Raw genomic sequence first — 20,856 nt, 5'->3', positions numbered from 1 at the left:
GCCCATGAGCCTGACACCAGGTGACCCAGGCACGCCAATGCGACGAATACACTGAGGAGGTAGAGGCCCTATGCGAGCGCTGCACCAACTCCAAAGTGCGGTCGGAAGCCCCAGACCGCCTCAGAGCGGACCTCACAGTCTCCACGCGTGAAGATTGAGAGACTGCGGGTGCTCGTGAGGAACTCCGGTGCGAGGCTGAACAAGTTCGCCTGGTACCAGAGCCAGAGGAATTGGAGGGCCGTGTGCGAGTCTCAGAAGGTCCGGAAACCAGGGCTGAGACGGCCACAGAGGGGTGACCAGAAGCAGGGACGGCCTCTCCAATTCCGCCTTCCTGAGGACTTGGCTGAGCAGCTGGAAGGGTGGGAAGGCATAAGCCTCCAGCCCTGTCCAGGGGATGTCCAAGGCGTTGGTCCCCCACGCTTCCGGATCGGGGAAGGGGGAGACAAACACCGGAAGGCGCCTGGAGAATCTGGTGGCGAAGAGATCCACCACAGGCTTCGGGGCCACAGCCCAAAGGCGGAGAAGGGCACCATGCGTGATGGTCCATTCCGCCTGCAACACCCTGTCGGAGCGGCTGAGCGCGTCCGCCAGTGTGTTGAGGCTCCCTGGCAGGTAACGCGCTGAGAGAGAGATCTCCCGCTGGGAGCACCAGGAGAGGATCTCGCACGTTCTGCGGGAGAGAGTGGGGGACCGCGAACCTCCCTGCTTGTTCACGTAGGCAGCCACTGTCGTATTGTCCGTGAACAGACGCACGCGCTTGGCTGCCAGGGAAGGGAGGAACGCGACCAGAGCAAGGAACACGGCCTCCAACTCTAGCGAGTTGATGTGCCATGTGCTCTGTTCCGCAGACCACAGTCCGGAGGCCGTGAGCCGTTCCGTGTGAGCCCCCCAGCCCAGCAAGGACGCGTCCGTGAACAGGTCCATGTTGGGAGGGGGGGAAACAATGGGAACCCCCCTGCATACCCATCCCGAGTCCAGCCACGGGAGGGTTGCAGCCTGGAACCAATCCCCAAGGGGAACCAGAGTGTTCCAATCCACACAAGGAGAGTCCACCAACGGCTTCAGCGCGTGCTGAAGCGGGCGTTTGTGAGCTCTCCCTAGTGGAACCAGCAGGGCCATGGACTCCATCTGCCCCAGGATGGAGGCCAAAGTCCGAAGGGAAGCTCTCAGGAGAAGCGAAGTAGAGCGGATGAGAGCCTGGAGCTTGTCCACCCGCTTCTGCGAAGGCTGGACAGTCCAGGTGACCGTATTGAACGTCATCCCCAGGTAAGTGAATGACTGAGACGGCACGAGCTCTGACTTCGTCTGGTTGACCGAGAATCCCAGCAAGCTGGCCTCTCGGAGAACCAAGAGAGTGTGCTGCCTGCAGAGAGCCTCGCTCTGGCCCATGATGAGCCAGTCGTCGAGGTATGCTCGCAGCCGCACTCCCTGTGACCTCACCAGCGCGCAAAGCTGCCTCACCACCATGGTAAAGATCCATGGGGCAAGGGACAGCCCAAAAGGCAGTGCGCGGAACTGGTAGACTTGACTGGCCCACCGGAAACGGAGCCATTTCCGGTCGGCGGGATGCACCAGAATATGGAAGTACGCATCCGTCAAGTCGATCGAGGTCACCCAGTCTCCTGGGCGGAGAGCGTCCCGAACCGAGGCAGGAGTCTCCATCTTGAATCGAATCGTTCTCAAAAACTTGTTGAGAAACGAAAGATCCAAGACAGGACGCCAAGCTCCCGAAGCTTTGGGGACCGCGAAAAGCCGTCCATAAAACCCCGGGGAGCTGTGGTCCGAGACCGCTTCCACCGCGCCCTTCTCTATCAGTGAGGCAACCTCCGACTGGAGGACGGCCCTTGCCTCCTGTGAGAAGGGGGGCTTGAAGGCTGGAGGACACCTGGTAAGAGGGGCCTTGTCCCCCAGCCAAAGCAAGCGGAATCCCGACTTCACAACACCCACTAACCATCGGCTGCGTATGGCGGCCAGCCAATGTGGGAGTGCCCGAGCAAGGCCCCCCGCCATCACCAAGGTGGAGGGCGGGGGGGGCGTGAAGCCGGGAACGCTTCATTGGGGGTGGGGCTTTCCACTGGAAGAGCCCCTACCCCTCCTCGAAAAAGATCTCTTGCCCGACCCGCGGGAAGGGGCAATAGATCTTTTCCGGGAAGCAGGATGTGCCTGAGCAGAGGTCTTAGCCTGTTTGTGCTGAGCCTGCTGAGGAGCAGCCTGCTTGGGCTGCTTCAGGGACTGAAGCGCAAAGGAAGAGAACTGCTGTTCTCTGTTGGTGTCGATCTCCTGCTTCCTGGCATCAGCGGCCAGGTTGCCGAAGAGAGCACCATCCACCAAGGGCGACGATCTGAGAGTGTTTCTCGTCGACTCCTCAGAGAACTGGGAGTGGGTGAGAAACAAGTCCCTTCTGCACGAGACAAAATGTACGTACTGCAGAGAGGACAATCTCATTTGTTCCTCGTTCACCCTTGCCAGCGTGGAGAGGAGTGTGGATACGTCCTCCGAATCTTGCTCCTTACTCAAGGTAAAGGGAGCCAAAGATTCTGTAAGAGCACGTGAGAGAGCCCGCAGGATAGTCTCCGAAATGGAACTGAGTTCCAGGAGCTGCCTTCCCACCTCCTCAGAGGACAGGAGAGACTGCTCCGAAAGAGGGAGAACGGAATCCTTCTTCAAAGGCTTCGTCAAAAGAGGTAGCAATGCCGGCGTGACCGGAAGCGGCGCACGCGGCAGAGCAAAGGACGAAAGAAGGTTCCGTGAAGCCTTAGGCCAAGGCAACTTCCTTTGAGCCGCCAAGGGCACAAAGAAGTCTGCCTGTGTTGCAGCAGCCAGATAAGGCAAAGCATGTTCCGGAGCTGTGCCGTACGGCACCAGAAGCGGAACTGCTGCTGGAGGCAACCCGCTGCCGGCAGGAGCGGGCTTGGCGAACAAACGAGAAAGCTGGAAAGCCACTGACGGTGATTCTTCAAACCGGAAGTAGCTGTCCTCCTCCTTTGCCCACCGGAAGTCTGCCATCGCCGACGGACCCGACGCCGAAGGCGCGGTCGAAGACGAAGCCCCTTCCGGGAAATATCGCGAAGTGACTTCCGCGGCCGCTTCAAGCGCTACCCTGAAGCTGGCCGGAGCCGCCGAAGGCAGCTGCTCCTCGTCCACAGACCCAAGGTCCGAAACGCCACATGACGGGGATGGCTCATAGCCCAAGGAACCCGACAGATGACGCTGCGAGGACAGGCCGGAAGCCAAACGCCCCTCCTGTTGGTCATCGACGAAACTCACACCCTGGCTAAGAGGAGGGTGAGAAACGCCAGCAACCGAAGGCAGCTGAAGGGAGGAGCTAGCAGACACCACTGGAGTGTGTGGCTGCTGCTGATCCAACAGAGGCAGAAAGCCCGAATGCCCAGGAGAACGACCGAATTCGAAATCCGCCGGCATCCCAACGGACGCGGCGAGAACCGAACCGGAAGAACCGGGAGGAGCCGGAAGAGCAGACGCAACGGCATAGCTATGCCATGGCTGTGGAGTCTGCCAGCTACAACCCGGAAGCCCTAGGCCGGAACCGGAAGTGACAGAGGACTGTGCACGACCAGCTGGACCCACACTTCCCGCCCAGGCAGGAAGTGCAGCTGCCGGAAACGGCTGCTGACACTGGGCAAGGCTCGAACCGGAAGGGACCATGGTCTGTCCGCATACCAGTGAACCAACACTTCCGGCCGGAACCGGAAGAGAAGCTGCCGTAAACGACTGCTTACGTAGTTCGTGGCTCGAACCGGATGGGACCATGGTCTGTCCGCTTTCCAGTGAACCACTACTTCCGGCCGGAGCCGGAAGGGAAGCTGTCGTGAACGACTGCTTACGTAATTCGTAGCTCCAACCGGCAGGGACCATGGTCTGTCCGCTGTCCAGTGAACCACTACTTCCAGGAACTGGAAGTGCAGCTGCCGCGGACGGCTGCTGCGAGCACATACCTTGCGACGACCGTGTCCCAAAAGGGACCTGCGCAGGTGCACTCCCGCAAGCGGAAGTCACCGAGCGCCGGCCGAGAAGAGAAACGCCTCCCTGCTCACGGCCTCCAGCACCAACGCCGAAACCAGCAGGCTGGACAGGTGAACCGGAAACAGCAGGCACACAGGAAGCCAACGACCGAGGGTCGCACACACCCGGGAGGGAGGCAGAGCTGGAAACAGGGTCCGTCCGCGCCATCTCTGAACGCACGAGCGTCCGAATTTCTGGAAGCAAAGAGGACAAAATGCTAGCCACAAGAGTGCCAGCCTCCGGCACAGGTACCGGGGTCAAAACGGACGTGGTAGTAGAAACGCCCGACGCCCGCGAGCCAGACGCAGTCTCCTCCGGCGCCGAAATGGGCACCGAAAAAACAAAGTTAGTCTTCGGGTCAGAAACGTGAACCGTGGGGTTCCTAGCCGAAGACGTAGAAGCCGAGGACTTAGGTTTGCCAGGGCCTTTGCCCTTACTCTCGGCCTTAGCCGCTCTCTTTTTCTCACTATCCGACATGCTGTCGCGCAAGAAAAACAGACTACTGAAAATACACAAGTCTCTAGGACGTAAAATTTCAGCAGAATAAACTAGCACAAAGTACAAGTTACAAGGAGGTAATAGTGTTACTGGTCAACGCTAAAAGCCCGAGCACGGACCCAAACTAACCAGCGAAAAACACCACGTGTAAGCGAAAAATGGCGACCAAAATGGCGGCCACGGCAACAAACTACCGAGTAAAATTCACAAGTCCGCGGACGAGAAAATTCTCAGCAGAATGGCAATGCAAACAACAACAAAATGAAACGATCTCACCGCTAGTAACAGCAATGAGCAGACGGGGAGCCAAGGCCGGTGGGTGTCAAGCAGACAGCAAACAACAGCCTAGGAGCGAAATCAGCACGACCTGTCTCTCTGGCTGAAAGATGTCGAATGAGGGTGTCTCGTACTGGGTACGAGATCTGTGGCGTGACACGCTACGGGAGGCAACCCAGGGTAGCAAGCTTGCTACTTTTTTAGCTTGGGTTGCTTCCCTTAGACTATAGACGGGATAGCGTTTCAGTGTACCTAGCATCTCGACTGCGTCAATGCTAAATATGTGACTCGGAGTAAGAATATGTAATTTAATCTGTGTTTCAAACTTTGAAGCTGCTGCTCCAGAGTGCCCAACTCCAAGACAGAACAAGAAATTCCTCCGAGGTAGGAAAAACACCCCCGTCAAAGGGAAATAACCTTCTCAGTTGGTGGCAGTGAGAATGGTTATTTCCCTTTGACCATTAATATGTCCCTCTATAAGTCCTTGTATAATTTTAATCCACCAATAACTCCCTAACCGTGTGTTTGACTGGTCCCAATTTTTGTAAGGACCGTCTCAGGAATGTATAGAACCTGTTCACCAAGTTTGGTGACGATCGGTCCGTTCATTCTTGAGATCTATATGCGAACACAAACACACAAACAAACAAACAAACAAACAAACACATCGACCGAATCCTATACACACCCCTATACCGGGGGTGTAAAAATAAAGGGCCTAATTTTTTGTAAATACCATCATACAACGGAACAGCCTCACCGACGACACTGTCAAGACTGCCATCTCCCAAAGCCTTTTCGTCAGCAATCGGGAGCAGTAGGATAAAACCAAGACCTAAGCAGCCCAACTCCTGTTTTTAAACTTTTAACATCAGACTGGACATATTTATTTGATGGGATTGAAAACTGTACGACCATGAGTGAAGAGGTCTTTTTGAATGGGGATGTGCACACCACCAATCACATTTAGCATGGCAATTTTCCTTGTTTTTACAACGACAGTAACATTTTGAGTCTTGATGCTATAGCCAAAATTGACTCCTGTGATGTAAACCCCATGATCAACATCCAGTGGGGTACCCAGACCCAGATCCAGATCCAGTTTGTGACTGACCTTGATGGCTTGTTGGCGCGATGCAGGCTGACTGGCGGCCAGACGCTGGAGGAAGTAGTTGAGGACGTCAAACATGGTGGTGGTGTTGTCCGGGGAGCTGTACACCAACTCCTGGAGCTGCATCAACAGCTGGCGGTGCTTGCGGATTCTCTGTTGGGTGGATCACAAACACATTATTGTCACATCATTTTAATACAGTTAGTGTGTTTGCGGGTGGCCCTGACATCCTCTAACCACTTCTCTCCCCTGTAATTTCTTTCCGTTCCTAGAGTTCCTTCCCTTTTGTGTTTCCCCTCCATCTTCTTATCAAACCTTGTTCGTTCCGTGTTGCTTTTGCCTTTAAAAAAAAAAATTGTTGCCCTTTGTGTTTGTTTGTTTGTGATCCTGATGAAGCTTTCATAAACAAAAAATTCGTATTGTACTGTGCTGTCCCTGTATCGGGTGAGTACAGAATTTTTTTGTTTTTTAACTTTGTTCATCTCACCAGTCACTTTGTTGTTTAGATTTCATTATTGTCACATCAAAGCTTGCAGACTCTCTGTGGGGTGGATCACAAACACATTATTGTCACATCAAAGTTTAAAGGCCCACTCTACCTCGTGAAAACATTTTGCAGGATGAGGATACAGACAACGCAATGAATGAATTAATAGTTTGGAAAAAAAATGTACTGTTCAGTAGGAAAAACATGAAAAAAGAGTACAGAAAAAGACTAGTGGGCTTATACGATACAACATTAATGGCCCAGTCCGCCTCATGAAAACAGTTTGCTTCACGGTTTCAGATTTGGTCAGCCTTTTACACGGGACAAGACCATCCCTCCACTTGGTCACATCGCAAAAGTGAGTAGCCTTGGTGATCTCTAGGCACAGTTTGATTGTTTTTAATGAATTAATTAAGTAAACGCCACTTGTGCATTTTTCGGAAATTCATTCATTACAAAATGTCAACAGACCCCAGCAAGCAGTCAGGCTGGGGATTTTTGGTATGTGGCCAAGTGGATGGTCCAATCCCATACCAAAGCCTGGCAAACTCTGAGACCATGAGGCAAACTGTTTTCATGAGGCGGACTGGGCCTTAACTGTTGCATCGTTTAACACTTTGTAGCCCACCTAAGTCGACCAAGTTTTTTTTAGCTCTGCAGCAGGTCACTCAGAATTGTAGTAACTGTGTAGTAACTGTGTATCAACACGCTGGAATGCAGGCGTTAGATGGACGTTACAGGAAGCGACTGAAGCTAACAGTCTGAGCGGATATATCCGTACCTGGTCAGATAGAGCCATATGAGTGGGTACGGATATATCCGTACCTGGGAGACTATGAGTTAAGCACAGTCTTCCCCTGTACTCTTTTTACATTTAGTCAAGTTTTGACTGAATGTTTTAACATAGAGGGGAAATCGAGACGAGGGTCGTGGTGTGTGTGTGTATGTGTGTGTGTGTGTGTGTGTGTGTGTGTGTGTATCTGTGTGTGTGTCTGTGTCTGTGTGTCTGTGTCTGTGTGTCTGTCTGTGCGTGTGTGTGTGTAGAGCGATTCAGAGTAAACTACTGGACCGATCTTTATGAAATGTTACATGAGAGTTCCTGGGTATGATATCCCCAGACGTTTTTTTCATTTTTTCGATAAATGTCTTTAATGACGTCATATCCGGCATTTTGTAAAAGTTGAGGCGGCACTGTCACACCCTCATTTTTCAATCAAATTGATTGAAATTTTGGCCAAGCAATCTTCGACGAAGGCCGGACTTTGGTATTGCATTTCAGCTTGGAGGCTTAAAAATTAATTAATGACTTTGGTCATTAAAAATCTGAAAATTGTATTTAAAATTATTTCTTTATAAAATGACCCAAAATTACGTTCATCTTATTCTTCATCATTTTCTGATTCCAAAAACATATGAATATGTTATATTCGGATTAAAAACAAGCTCTGAAAATTAAAAATATAAAAATTATGATTAAAATAAAATTTCAGAAATCGATTTAAAAACAATTTTATCTTATTCCTTGTCGGTCCCTGATTCCAAAAACATATAGATATGATATGTTTGGATTAAAAACACGCTCAAAAAGTTAAAACGAAGAGAGGTACAGAAAAGCGTGCTATGCAGCACAGCGCAACCACTACCGCGCAAAACAGGCTCGTTAATTTCACTGCTGTTTTGCACGAGCGGCGGACAACGGTCATTGTGAAAAAATGCAGTGTGTTCAGTTTCATTCTGTGAGTTCCACGGCTTGACTAAATGTAGTAATTTCGCCTTACGCGACTTGTTTCATGTTTATCCCACTGAACATTAAACATTTTCCAAACTACCACACCGCACTTTGAAAGGGCAGGTTTGACTTTACCAAGCACACTAAATTCACATGACAAAGAAACTCACCGATTTCTGACGCTGTCTTTCCTGCTTGGTGCTTTCATCGTCTCCATGCTCCGACACAGTGGCGTCTCGGGGGTCGTGCAGCAAGAACTCGCACAGACACTGCACGGGCAACACGTCCAGCGACCCCTCGCTCGCCTCCACCAGTTCCGCCAACCACGGCATCGACTTGGACGTTCCCTGGCAAATCAGATCCACTCAAGTTAACTTTATTATCTGAAGAAGGTCAGTGTCTGTAAACTGGGGCTGGCAGCTGGTCTCAGCTGACAAGTATGGGCCATTGACTAGAGGTCTAAAGAGCAACCACCTATTACAATGCATCTGCCTTTGATCTCACCGCACATCAGGAGCAAAAATATTTCTCTCTTTATTCTTCCTTTGATGTACGGCCAATACACCAGAGGTGCCTATTGTGTGGATATTTCTCAATGCTACCTTAAAAGTGGGGGTTGCGCCCTATAAAACGAAGCGCCTTATAGTCCCAAAAATATGGTACACTATTTTTCTTTTTAAAACGCTAAGAGAGGAAAATGAAATGAGAGCCCAACCTGTCTCTGTATGACGTCTAGCAGGAAGTCTGGGCTGCGACTGCGACACAGCATCTGTCCGATCTTGATGCTGCTGTTCAGCTGTTCCAGCTGGTCCAGAACGCTCTGAGGGGGACTGCGGGCATTCCCACTGTAAGACAACAATGTCATGTACCCTTGTCACACAAATATGCTACAGTCAAACATGTCTATCCCACGGTAAGAGAAAAATGTCAGGTACCATTGTCACACAAATATGCTACAGTCGAACCTGTCTATTCCCCCTAAATCGGCGTATAGCTGCACAAAAGGCGGGGTAGATACGGTCATAAACGTAAAATCCCACGTAAAAAAACATGAGTGTGCATTGGAGTTTCAGCCCAAGAATGAAGGAGAAGAAGAAGAAGAAGAAGCTGTCTATAAGGCAAAAAAAAAAAAAATTGTCTGTTTCTGGTCACCCAACCGATCCTAAATTTCGGCGCCGACCCTAAACTTTTTTTTTCCAAACTCAAAATTAGGACTTGGTCCCTTTCCCAAATTTGAACCCACGAACCAAGGATCACAAGTTCAATGCACTCCCAACTGTGCTACTGAGGCCCCAGCCTTCTACTAAAATTCCCATTTGTCCAAGCTCAAGATGTAAGATGTCTCAAGTCTTCTTTTCTGTTTCATTATGGAAATATCAGGTAAACAAAGAAAAACATGTCATACTCTTTCAGTCTTTGTCACAGATTTGTAAATGTGTTGAGTGTCTTGTCTCTATGTATAGTGAATCCAGTCTCTTTGCGCAATTTTTAAAGTTAGTTTTATTGGTCTACATTTGGGATAAAAAAAAAATAAATAAAATAAAAATAAAAAAAAAACCTACCTACCTACCCTATTTTTTTAGCCATGTTACCAGAAACAGACTTTTTTTTTTTTTGGCCTAACGACAACCTAAGGGACCAACCAAAAGTGATCGTAATGGACAGTGGTCGTCATGGAAAGATGAATAATATAGAAGAAAAACTCGTCTTGGATCCTTCGGGGTGGTCGTTATGGAAAGATGAATAATATAGAAGAAAAACTCGTCTTGGATCCTTCGGGGTGGTCGTTATGGAAAGATGAATAATATAGAAGAAAAACTTGTCTTGGATCCTTCGGGGTGGTCGTTATAGAAAGGGGAATAATATAGAAGAAAAACTCATCTTGGATCCTTCGGGGTGGTCGTTATAGAAAGGGGAATAATATAGAAGAAAAACTCGTCTTGAATCCTTCGGGGTGGTCGTTATAAAAAGGGGAATAATATAGAAGAAAAACTCGTCTTGGATCCTTCGGGGTGGTCGTTATAGAAAGGGGAATAATATAGAAGAAAAACTCGTCTTGGATCCTTCGGGGTGGTCGTTATGGAAAGATGAATAATATAGAAGAAAAACTTGTCTTGGATCCTTCGGGGTGGTCGTTATAGAAAGGGAAATAATATAGAAGAAAAACTCGTCTTGGATCCTTCGGGGTGGTCGTTATGGAAAGATGAATAATATAGAAGAAAAACTTGTTTTGGATCCTTCGGGGTGGTCGTTATGGAAAGATGAATAATATAGAAGAAAAACCCGTCTTGGATCCTTCGGGATGGTCGTTATGGAAAGATGAATAATATAGAAGAAAAACTCGTCTTGGATCCTTCGGGGTGGTCGTTATGGAAAGATGAATAATATAGAAGAAAAACTCGTCTTGGATCCTTCGGGGTGGTCGTTATGGAAAGATGAATAATATAGAAGAAAAACTTGTCTTGGATCCTTCGGGGTGGTCGTTATAGAAAGGGGAATAATATAGAAGAAAAACTCGTCTTGGATCCTTCGGGGTGGTCGTTATGGAAAGATGAATAATATAGAAGAAAAACTCGTCTTGGATCCTTCGGGGTGGTCGTTATGGAAAGATGAATAATATAGAAGAAAAACTTGTCTTGGATCCTTCGGGTGGTCGTTATAGAAAGGGGAATAATATAGAAGAAAAACTCGTCTTGGATCCTTCGAGGTGGTCGTTATGGAAAGATGAATAATATAGAAAAAAAACTCGTTTTGGATCCTTCGGGGTGGTCGTTATGGAAAGATGAATAATATAGAAGAAAAACTCGTCTTGGATACTTCGGGGTGGTCGTTATAGAAAGATGAATAATATAGAAGAAAAACTCGTCTTGGATCCTTCAGGGTGGTCTTATGGAAAGATGAATAATATAGAAGAAAAATTCGTCTTGGATCCTTCGGGGTGGTCGTTATAGAAAGGGGAATAATATAGAAGAACAAGAAGGGCAAAGCCCATACGACTCACATGCTTCACACATTTTTCCTACCAAAATACATGTGACCTTGACCCAAGGTCAAGGTCATCCAAGGTCATGCAACACAAAGCTGTTAATTCAAGACATAGGAAGTACAATGGTGCTTATTGGCTCTTTCTACCATGAGATATGGTCACTTTTAGTGGTTCACTACCTTATTTTGGTCACATTTCATAAGGGTCAAAGTGACCTTGACCTTGATCATATGTGACCAAATGTGTCTCATGATGAAAGCATAACATGTGCCCCACATAATTTTTAAGTTTGAAACAGTTATCTTCCATAGTTCAGGGTCAAGGTCACTTCAAAATATGTATACAATCCAACTTTGAAGAGCTCCTGTGACCTTGACCTTGAAGCAAGGTAAACCAAACTGGTATCAAAAGATGGGGCTTACTTTGCCCTATATATCATATATAGGTGAGGTATTGAATCTCAAAAACTTCAGAGAAAATGGGGAAAATGTGAAAAATAGCTGGTTTTTAGGCAACATTTATGGCCCCTGCGACCTTGACCTTGAAGCAAGGTCAAGATGCTATGTATGTTTTTTGGGGCCTTGTCATCTTACACCATCTTGCCAAATTTGGTACTGATAGACTGAATAGTGTCCAAGAAATATCCAACGTTAAAGTTTTCCGGACGGACGGACGGACGTCCGGACGGACGGACGGACGACTCGGGTGAGTACATAGACTCACTTTTGCTTCGCATGTGAGTCAAAAACTCGTCTTGGATCCTACGGGGTGGTCGTTATGGAAAGATGAATAATATAGAAGAAAAACTCGTCTTGGATCCTTCGGGGTGGTCGTTATGGAAAGATGAATAATATAGAAGAAAAACTCGTCTTGGATACTTCGGGGTGGTCGTTATAGAAAGATGAATAATATAGAAGAAAAACTCGTCTTGGATCCTTCGGGGTGGTCGTTATGGAAAGATGAATAATATAGAAGAAAAATTTGTCTTGGATCCTTCAGGGTGGTCTTATGGAAAGATGAATAATATAGAAGAAAAACTTGTCTTGGATCCTTCGGGGTGGTCGTTATGGAAAGATGAATAATATAGAAGAAAAACTAGTCTTGGATCCTTCGGAGTGGTCGTTATGAAAAGATGAATAATATAGAAGAAAAACTCGTCTTGGATCCTTCGGGGTGGTCGTTATAGAAAGGTGAATAATATAGAAGAAAAACTCGTCTTGGATCCTCCGGTGATAGAAAGGTGAATTATATATAACATACACAACACATGACATACTATAGATCTAGTGAGGTCAGCTGATGCAGAAGATGGCTGGTCTTCTGGGTGATAGTGGACGCGGCAAGATGACTCAAAACAACAACAACAACACCAACAACAACACCGCCACCACCACAACAACAACACCACCACCAACAACAAAACACTACTTACTGTGGATCTAGTGAGGTCAGCTGATGCAGTAGATGGCTGGTTTGCTGGGTGATAGTGGACGCGGCAAGATGACTCTCAAACTCCAGGATTTTCTGTACCTCTTGCTGCACTACCTGCAACATGCAAAATCGTGTGTTATACACACAGTGAAACCTCCTTTTAAGGCCCCCCAATTTAAGACTCCCTCGCTTTTAAGACCCTGTTTTCTCAGATTTTCAGTTCATAAACTCTGTAAATGTAACCCTTCTTCTTCTTCTTCGTTCGTGGGCTGAAACTCCCACATACACTCGTGTTTTTTGCACGAGTGGAATTTTACGTGTATGACTGTTTTTTACCCCGCCATACGCCGTTTTCGGAGGAAGCATGCTGGGTATTTTCGTGTTTCTATAACCCACCGAACTCTGACATGGATTACAGGATCTTTTTCGTGCGCACTTGGTCTTGTGCTTGCGTGTACACACGGGGGTGTTCGGACACCGAGGAGAGTCTGCACACAAAGTTGACTCTGAGAAATAAATCTCTCGCCGAACGTGGGGACGAACTCACGCTGACAGCGGCCAACTGGATACAAATCCAGCGCGCTACCGACTGACCTACGTCCCCGCCCCGCAAATGTAACCCCATTTCAAGACTTTCCCCTTCTTAAGACCTGATTTTCTCAGAATTATTAGGTCTGAAAAGAGCGGTTCAACTGTAGTGAAGCAGCAAAGAAACTTCTGTGCATGACACAAAGAAAACTCAATCAGTCAACCCATCCACTCGTCTTCTTCTTTTGTGTTCATAGGCTCAAACTCCCTAGTAGGTCTGCACATTCATTCATTTTCATTTTCATTTTCATTACTTTATTGTCCCATCGCTGGGAAATTCGGGTCGCTTCCTCCCAGTGGAAAGCTAGCAGCAACGGAGTCGCGCTACCCAGGTGTCTGCGTGTTTAGGTGTATTCAGCCACCTGCACTTATGGCAGAATGACCAAGGTCTTTTACGTGCCATTGTGATGACACGGGGGTGGGACATGGCTTCCGTCTCTGGGTCTGCACATAAAGTTGACCCGTGTCCGTCCCGGCCCGAATTCGAACCTGCGACCTTTCGATCACAAGTCCAGTGCTCTACCAACTGAGCTACCATTCTTGTTCACCTTGGAGATCAGAAAAATCTCTATCCTAAACTCGAAAATTTTATTGTAAATTGTCATTTAATAAATATACCTACCCGAATCACATGTAGCATTGACACAATCGGAGATGCTAGGTTCTGAAAAGGCTAACCGTCTAAGGGAAGCAACCCCAACCACAAAAAGTGTAAACGTAGCCATGGTAATGACCATACACCCGGGGAGTTACCTCCCATCGTGCATGCCATGTCACTACTGCTACTGAACACGTGGTTCATATCATTCGACCTAAAGAATAAATTCTCCAAATCAAAAGCGGGGTTGGCGGGAGGGAATATACTATGTGATTCGGGTAGGTATATTTATTAAATGAAAATTTACAATAAAATTTTCGATTAAATTACATATTCCTACTCCGAATCACATGTAGCAGATTACAACAACAAGGCGGTGGGAAAGAAAAATCTAACTCACTCAAAAAACCTTGCCAAAAACCTGGACCGCTGCCAAAGAATCAGGGCGGTCCCAGTGGGAAAGAAAATCTAACCCACTCAAAAGCCCTTGCCAGGGCTGGCCCACTGCCAACAGGCAGTGAGGGAACCAAGGAAAGTCCTGATTGACAGCCGAGAAGTATCTCAGGCAAAGCGAAAGAGACAACCTCAGAGATCCAGAAAGCTGTGCTCAGCACTTCTTCCAATCTCCTAGCCGTAAAAAACAGCACAGGAATAGACCCAAGCCTTGGATTAATAACCCTGGCGAGCCAAGGGAAAGACAAGCTTCCCCCCCCCCCCTTTTATTGGAAGGAACTGCTAATGTCCTGAGAAGATCCGTGCGTAAGGTTGTCCCCTCAACTGAGAAGGACGAACCCCCGCGGTGACCTTAAGACAACCATGCCAAAGTCTGCAAACCTTGGGATGTAGTAAAGCCCAAAAGGCTTGTGAGAAAGAAGTCAGCTCAAAATAAGAGTGACCAATCCCCACGAAAGAGCGAGAGAGAGACATCCAAGCACAACGTACCAGAGTCCACCTCGAAGAGAAAACTCACAAATAGAAGGTCGCCAGTCATCCCCTACCAGTCCCTGCGAACGCAGGGAGAGAGGTAGCACCCGACAGCAGCCACTTACGACTGTGCGTAAGCTACCGGAAGTGAGGACCCACGGTGGTCAAAAACCGATGTGACTGGCAACCATAAACAAAATGGCTAAAAGCCAGAATGTTCCCAAAACAGTCTGCTTGAAGGTAATCGAGAGTGAATCAAAAACCGAAAGCAGAAAACCAAGACTGGTAAACGTAAACCGTGAAGCCAGCCAGCCATAAGACTCCCGAAACCAGAGTTCTCAGGGAAAAAACAGGCAGTTAACTTCCTAGCCAAATCAAGAGCCTACCTGAGTTTGGCCAGAAACCCAGAGCGCGTCTGTCCCTGTCTGAAGACAGAGTCCAACGCGGAGAAAAACGGACAACCGCCCTAGACAAAGTTGCCTTTTGTAGCCGGGCGACTGTAAGGAAACCCGACCCAACGGACGTCATCCGGACTCGCCTCATACTAAGATGAGGAAGAAGAGAGGAAAGGCCCAAGACTGAAGTCACAGGAACCGAACCTTAACTAAACCTCTGCCCGAAGGAGAAGAGTAGCCAAAACCTGAGAGAGAGGAGGAAAGCCACAGAGAACTACTCCTCAAACATCCATTGTCCAAGACAATGCCCCCTCAGGAAAACCTGAATGTTACTTCCGAGGCCAACTCAAGTGAACCTTAAGTTTGGACGAAACACCAGAACGCGTCTGATCACTAGAGAAAGACAGAGTCCGACTCGATGAAAGACAACAAGGACCAAAGTCCGAACGTTTGTGGCCAAACAGGGGTAACCTGAAGCCAGAGAACCCCACAAGCCACAAGAAACGGGAAGGCAACAACCACCATCGCCGCAACGTGGAATGGCTGTTGCCCGGCCAAGGCTGCCTATTGGCTGCCAGCTTAGCTTAACCAGAGGAATGAGCATGCTTCTGCTCAGCATGTTTCTGAGTATGCTAGCCCTACCTTCCTTCAACCTTTGTAAAGCAGTCAGAGACCTGGTGATCTCTACTCGACTGAATCTCTACTGCAGGCAAAGTTTAAGCGACTCTCTTTGACTGTTCAGGGAACTGAGAACGCGAAAGAAACGAGTCCCTCCGACACCCGCCGTACGAGCGTAGAGAAGGAAGGGCAGCCTCATCTGCTCCATGCTCACCCTAGCAAGGGCTGGCCAACAGAGTAGAGAAAGGAGGCAAGTTCCAAAGGCTGAATAAGCAAGAAGGAACAAAAGGTGAAGCCCGTGTAGCCGAAGCCAGCCAAGGCTGAGCATGTTCCGGAACTGAACCATAGTAGAAACAGCGGCAGAACCAAAACACTAGAGATACCACCTTCGGGAGGAGATGGCCTAGCCAAAACCTGCAAACCGTGGTACCTACAAAAGGTGACTAAGGAACCGGAAGTAGAAAAAACATCCTATCTTCACGGAACGGAAGTCCGACATCGACAACAAAGTCAACCAACAAGGAAGCCACCAATGTCGATGCACCCAAGGGAAATCCTGAGCCGAAGCTTGAGCTGCGACGGAAATCCAGAACGTGTTCGATTGCTGACTAAAGACTGAGAACCAGAATAGCTCAGCTACGAACGCAAACCGAAGTCACAGTTGCTGGTGGTAAACTGATGAATGAGATGACCGGAAACCGGAAAACCATCCAACCGGAAAAAGACCTGACTTATCCCCCTACTGACGGTCGTGAATAGGGGAAACGTCCAGGGCCACCCGAACTGACTAGGCAGTAAACGCAACACCCAACAGGTAAAGTGAAGACTGCCCCGGCTGAGGCTAAAAGCCTAAATGCCCGTAGGCCAGCCGCTGTTCCTCACCCACCGACCTCCAAAGGAGTGTCAGGAAGAGGAGAAGTGTATCCGAACAGAGCCGGAAATGCAGCAGACAAAACCGCAAAAAACGGAAGCGAAAGATGCATAGAGTAGACTGAGGCCGGAAGCCCGAACGCCCGTAGGCCAGTCCTCTGTCAACTCCAGTCCAAAACCGCAATGTGTACTTGAAATGGAGGACTTATGCTTCCAGTAAAACCGGAAACACCACGCCGACAACGGCTGCCGCACTGGTGAAACACAAATGCCCACGACGGAACAAGAGTGAGACAGACCAGAAGAGGACTGGGGCCGGAACCCGAACGCCCGTAGGCCAGTCCTCGATCAACCCCAGACAAGCCACTACGTGCGCTTGTGATGGAGAACCTATGCTTCCAGACAGGAAGTGTAGGAGGCCGAAGCCCCGCCCGGGAAAACCTTCGACGTGACCTCTGCCGCAGCTTAGAGGACAGCGTTAAGCCTTTTTCCCAAAAACCAGCACGTGTGGAATCGCTGACGACAGACTGAATGTCCGACACAACCGGCGAAAAAACCGAAGTCCACGTACTGGTGGAAGGCCGGTGAAACGGCATAACCGGAAAACCGGAAATCCGTCCCCCCCGACGTCGTCCTAACTCATGCCTCGACCAGGCTAAGAGAGAGAAGACGGCAAGTCTGCAGCCGCAGGCACCGGAACGGCAGTCGACGCGACAACCGAAGGTTGAAACGCTGACTACATCGGCCAGAGCTGAGACACCACCTGCCCGAAGGGCTGGCGTTGCTCCTCAGCTACCGACATCCGGGAGGAAGTGGAAGCGAAAGGAGCAGTAAATCCGGGTGGAGCCGGAAAGCACCAGACGAGACCGCGAAAAGCGGAAGCGCCGAATGCGAGGACGGAGGCCGGAAGCCCGAATGCCCTAAAAGGCAACGTCCGGTCAACCCCGGAAACGACCACAGCGGGTGCGTACGTCAGAGGACCTATGCTTCCAGCGAGTGCCGGAAGCGCAGCGCCAGAAACGGCTACCGCCATTGCTCCGCCACACAATGGTCTTCGAGGAAGCCAGGGTGTGACTGAACAGAGGACGAATGCCCGGGGGGCAACGTCCGGTCAACCCCGGAAACGACCACAGCGGGTGCGTACGTCAGAGGACCTATGCTTCCAGCGAGTGCCGGAAGCGCAGCGCCGGAAACGGCTACCGCCACTGCTCCGCCACACAATGGTCTTCGAGGAAACCAGGGTGCGACTGAACAGAGGACGAATGCCCGGGGGGCAACGTCCGGTCAACCCCGGAAACGACCACAGCGGGTGCGCACATCGGGGGACCTGGTCAACCCCGGAAACGACCACAGCGGGTGCGTACATCGGGGGACCTATGCTTCCGGCGAGTGCCGGAAGCGCAGCAGTCGGAAACGGCTAGACAACTCCGGAAACGACCCCAGCGGGTGCGTACGTCGGAGAAGTAGCCGGAACCAACTGCCGCCATTGCTCAGCCACACAATGGTCTTCAGTGAAGCCAGGGTGCGACTGAACAGGGGTTTGCGGGTCGTGAACCCGCCGAAAAGAGCTGTGTCCCAGCAGGGACTGTCCGACGGCCTCACGAGGGCCTGTGGACCAGCTCGACTTACTTGAATCGCCAACCACAGCGGTAGAAGACGAAGAAGCAAAACATCCGCCCTAGACAACGTCTCGGCCGGAAGCGTCAAAGAAGCCAACAAGGTGACGTCGCCCACAGACAGCGGGACCAACGGAAGACGCAGGCTTGGAACGCGAAAAATTCTTCACAAAGATAAAGCAGACACCTGCAACACCTGATCTGCTAACGGCAGAGAAGGCGAGGAGAAGAAACAGGACGTACAACAGTATATGACTGCCCCACAAAGTGTTTGTTCGAGGCAGAAAGAGTAACGAACAAAACATAACAAACATGTTAAATCCGAAACCACGACCAGTCCTACGGACTGGTAGATACCTGCTAAAGCCTAGCCAAGTAAACCACTGTCAGCAACGCTGATACACAAAATGGCGGCCAAGCGATAAGTTACTGGACAAAATTTAGAAGTCCAAAACGGACGAAAATTAAGCAATAACAAAAATTCCTGTCAAAGTAATGACGAAATATGAAATGGCTTACCAACTAACAAAGCAGAAGGCAAAAACGCAGGTAAAGTAAGGAGAACCTCACCATAACATAGGCCTAGCCACATAAATAAGCTGTCAGGAAAGCTGAGCAACCGAAAGTGGCGGCCACAAGATAAGTTACTGAAACGCATTTAGGAGTCCAAACGGACAAAAAGTCAGCAACTATAGATAAATTCCTGTCAAACCAAAGACAAGAAGGAACAAGCTTACCAACTAAACAAAGCAGCAAGCAAGTAAGAAGGTAAAATTACGTTTACCTCCAAAATACATCGGCCTAGCCACAAAAATCTGTCAACACATGCTGACAACAAAAATGGCGGCCAACAGTAGTCACTGAAATATCACAGGTCCAAACACGGACGAAAATCAGCAACTACAACAAATTTCCTGTCAAAATAATGACCAAAATGGAAAGAGCTCACCAACTACGAAGCAGGAGGCAAGATAGACGGTAACGTGGCCGGTGGGTGTCAAAACAACACCAAACAGCGCAGCCACAGGGGAGCCCAAAAATCAACAACCTGCTCCCTCGAAAGCTGTAAGGTCGAATGATATGAACCACGTGTTCAGTAGCAGTAGTGACATGGCATGCACGATGGGAGGTAACTCCCCGGGTGTATGGTCATTACCATGGCTACGTTTACACTTTTTGTGGTTGGGGTTGCTTCCCTTAGACGGTTAGCCTTTTCAGAACCTAGCATCTCCGATTGTGTCAATGCTACATGTGATTCGGAGTAGGAATATGTAATTTAATTACCAGACGCAACCAGGATTTGAACACTCAACCTTCAGCATGGGAGGCTGGCGTCTTATCCCCAAGGACATTGCGCCCGTCATCCACACACCAACTCACTCACCTACCAACCCACCCACTCACCCATGCACCCCCCCTCCCCCGCCAGGCACACACACCCTCACCCAATGACTACCTCACTCACAACAAGATGTAAATAATACCATGAAACAATTGCAGAAGGCAAGGTGGTTTTACCTGTCTCTCTGCACTGCGGATGTCCTCAATCATCTTGTCGTCAGTAGCCAAAGTCGGAGGGGGGAATGAGTAGTTACTGCAGACAAAACATACCTTGTACAATGCAAAGCAAACACACAGCTATATCTCATTTCAGCAAAACAAGAAGAAGAAAAGAAGACCTTTTGAAACCATTTACTGAAGCACAAAATAATCTATTCTGTGATTTTTGCCAGACTGAGCATCAGCAACGCTTTGGAAGCTAAGTTTATAATGTGTACCATGAGTGTTTGTCTGTCTGTTTGTCCACTTTACAGACTATTGGGTCGGTGTACTTATGAATATTTTGTTTTGTGATAAATCAAATGTTCCAATCACTTACCATTCTTGTTTTTTTCATTCTAATCTTTGTTTGTTTGTTCGTTCATGGGCTGAAACTCCCACGGCTTTTACGTGTATGACCGTTTTTACCCCGCCATTTAGGCAGCCATACGCCGCTTTCGGAGGAAGCATGCTGGGTATTGTCGTGTTTCTAAAACCCACCGAACTCTGACCTGGATTACAGGATCTTTTTCGTGCGCACTTGGTCTTGTGCTTGCATGTACGCACGGGGGTGTTCGGTCACAGAGGAGAGTCTGCACACAAAGTTGACTCTGAGAAATAAATCTCTTGCCGAACGTGGGGACGAACTCACGCTGACAGCGGCCAACTGGATACAAATCCAGCGCGCTACCGACTGAGCTACATCCCCGCCTATTCTAATCTTTGATATTTTACCTAGAAATTGTATCACAGTCACAAGTATTGTATGAAGTGATAAAGATGTGCTTACTTTGTCATGACCATTTCCATCATGCACTTCAGCATAGGGTACTTCTCCCAGGCTTCCTTTCCTGTCAAACAGAAATAAAAAGAGGATGAGAATAAATTACCAAATGCAAACATGTAAAAGGCATGCATACATTCACAACACAGAAAGAAAAAGAGGACACAACAGTAACCAGGTTTGGAATGTTCTTCATCAATATTTCAGCAGTGATAAACTGCCTTCTTCAGGATGGTATGATGAAAATACGGCATTTGACATTCACAACACAGCTCAGTAAAAAAACGCACTAGTATGGTATTTCAGCACAAATTCCAAAATTGTAACTTCAATAAATAACAAATATTGAAAAATTATCAACAGGGAGTAAACATTCTTTCTTT

At 48.6% G+C, this 20,856-nt stretch overlaps 1 protein-coding gene across 2 annotated transcripts in view; it reads right to left on the bottom strand.

The window, feature by feature from the left end:
* LOC138959977 (integrator complex subunit 1-like) overlaps positions 1 to 20,856 on the bottom strand; it is a 95,921-nt gene that overhangs the window by 31,808 nt on the left and 43,257 nt on the right. For both annotated transcript variants that reach the window (XM_070331693.1, XM_070331694.1), the window contains exons 17-22: positions 20,480 to 20,540; positions 19,669 to 19,744; positions 12,543 to 12,655; positions 8,840 to 8,969; positions 8,295 to 8,471; positions 5,912 to 6,061 (exon numbers count right to left, since the gene is read on the bottom strand). In XM_070331693.1, the coding sequence (XP_070187794.1) occupies positions 5,912 to 6,061; positions 8,295 to 8,471; positions 8,840 to 8,969; positions 12,543 to 12,655; positions 19,669 to 19,744; positions 20,480 to 20,540 (707 nt within the window). The remainder of the gene's footprint in view (positions 1 to 5,911; positions 6,062 to 8,294; positions 8,472 to 8,839; positions 8,970 to 12,542; positions 12,656 to 19,668; positions 19,745 to 20,479; positions 20,541 to 20,856) is intronic.

This window comes from Littorina saxatilis, linkage group LG2 (assembly GCF_037325665.1).
Source record: "Littorina saxatilis isolate snail1 linkage group LG2, US_GU_Lsax_2.0, whole genome shotgun sequence".
Taxonomy (NCBI): Eukaryota; Metazoa; Mollusca; class Gastropoda; order Littorinimorpha; family Littorinidae; genus Littorina; species Littorina saxatilis.
Note: the sequence above shows the minus strand (reverse complement) of the source record. Positions and strands in the feature narration are given on the sequence as shown.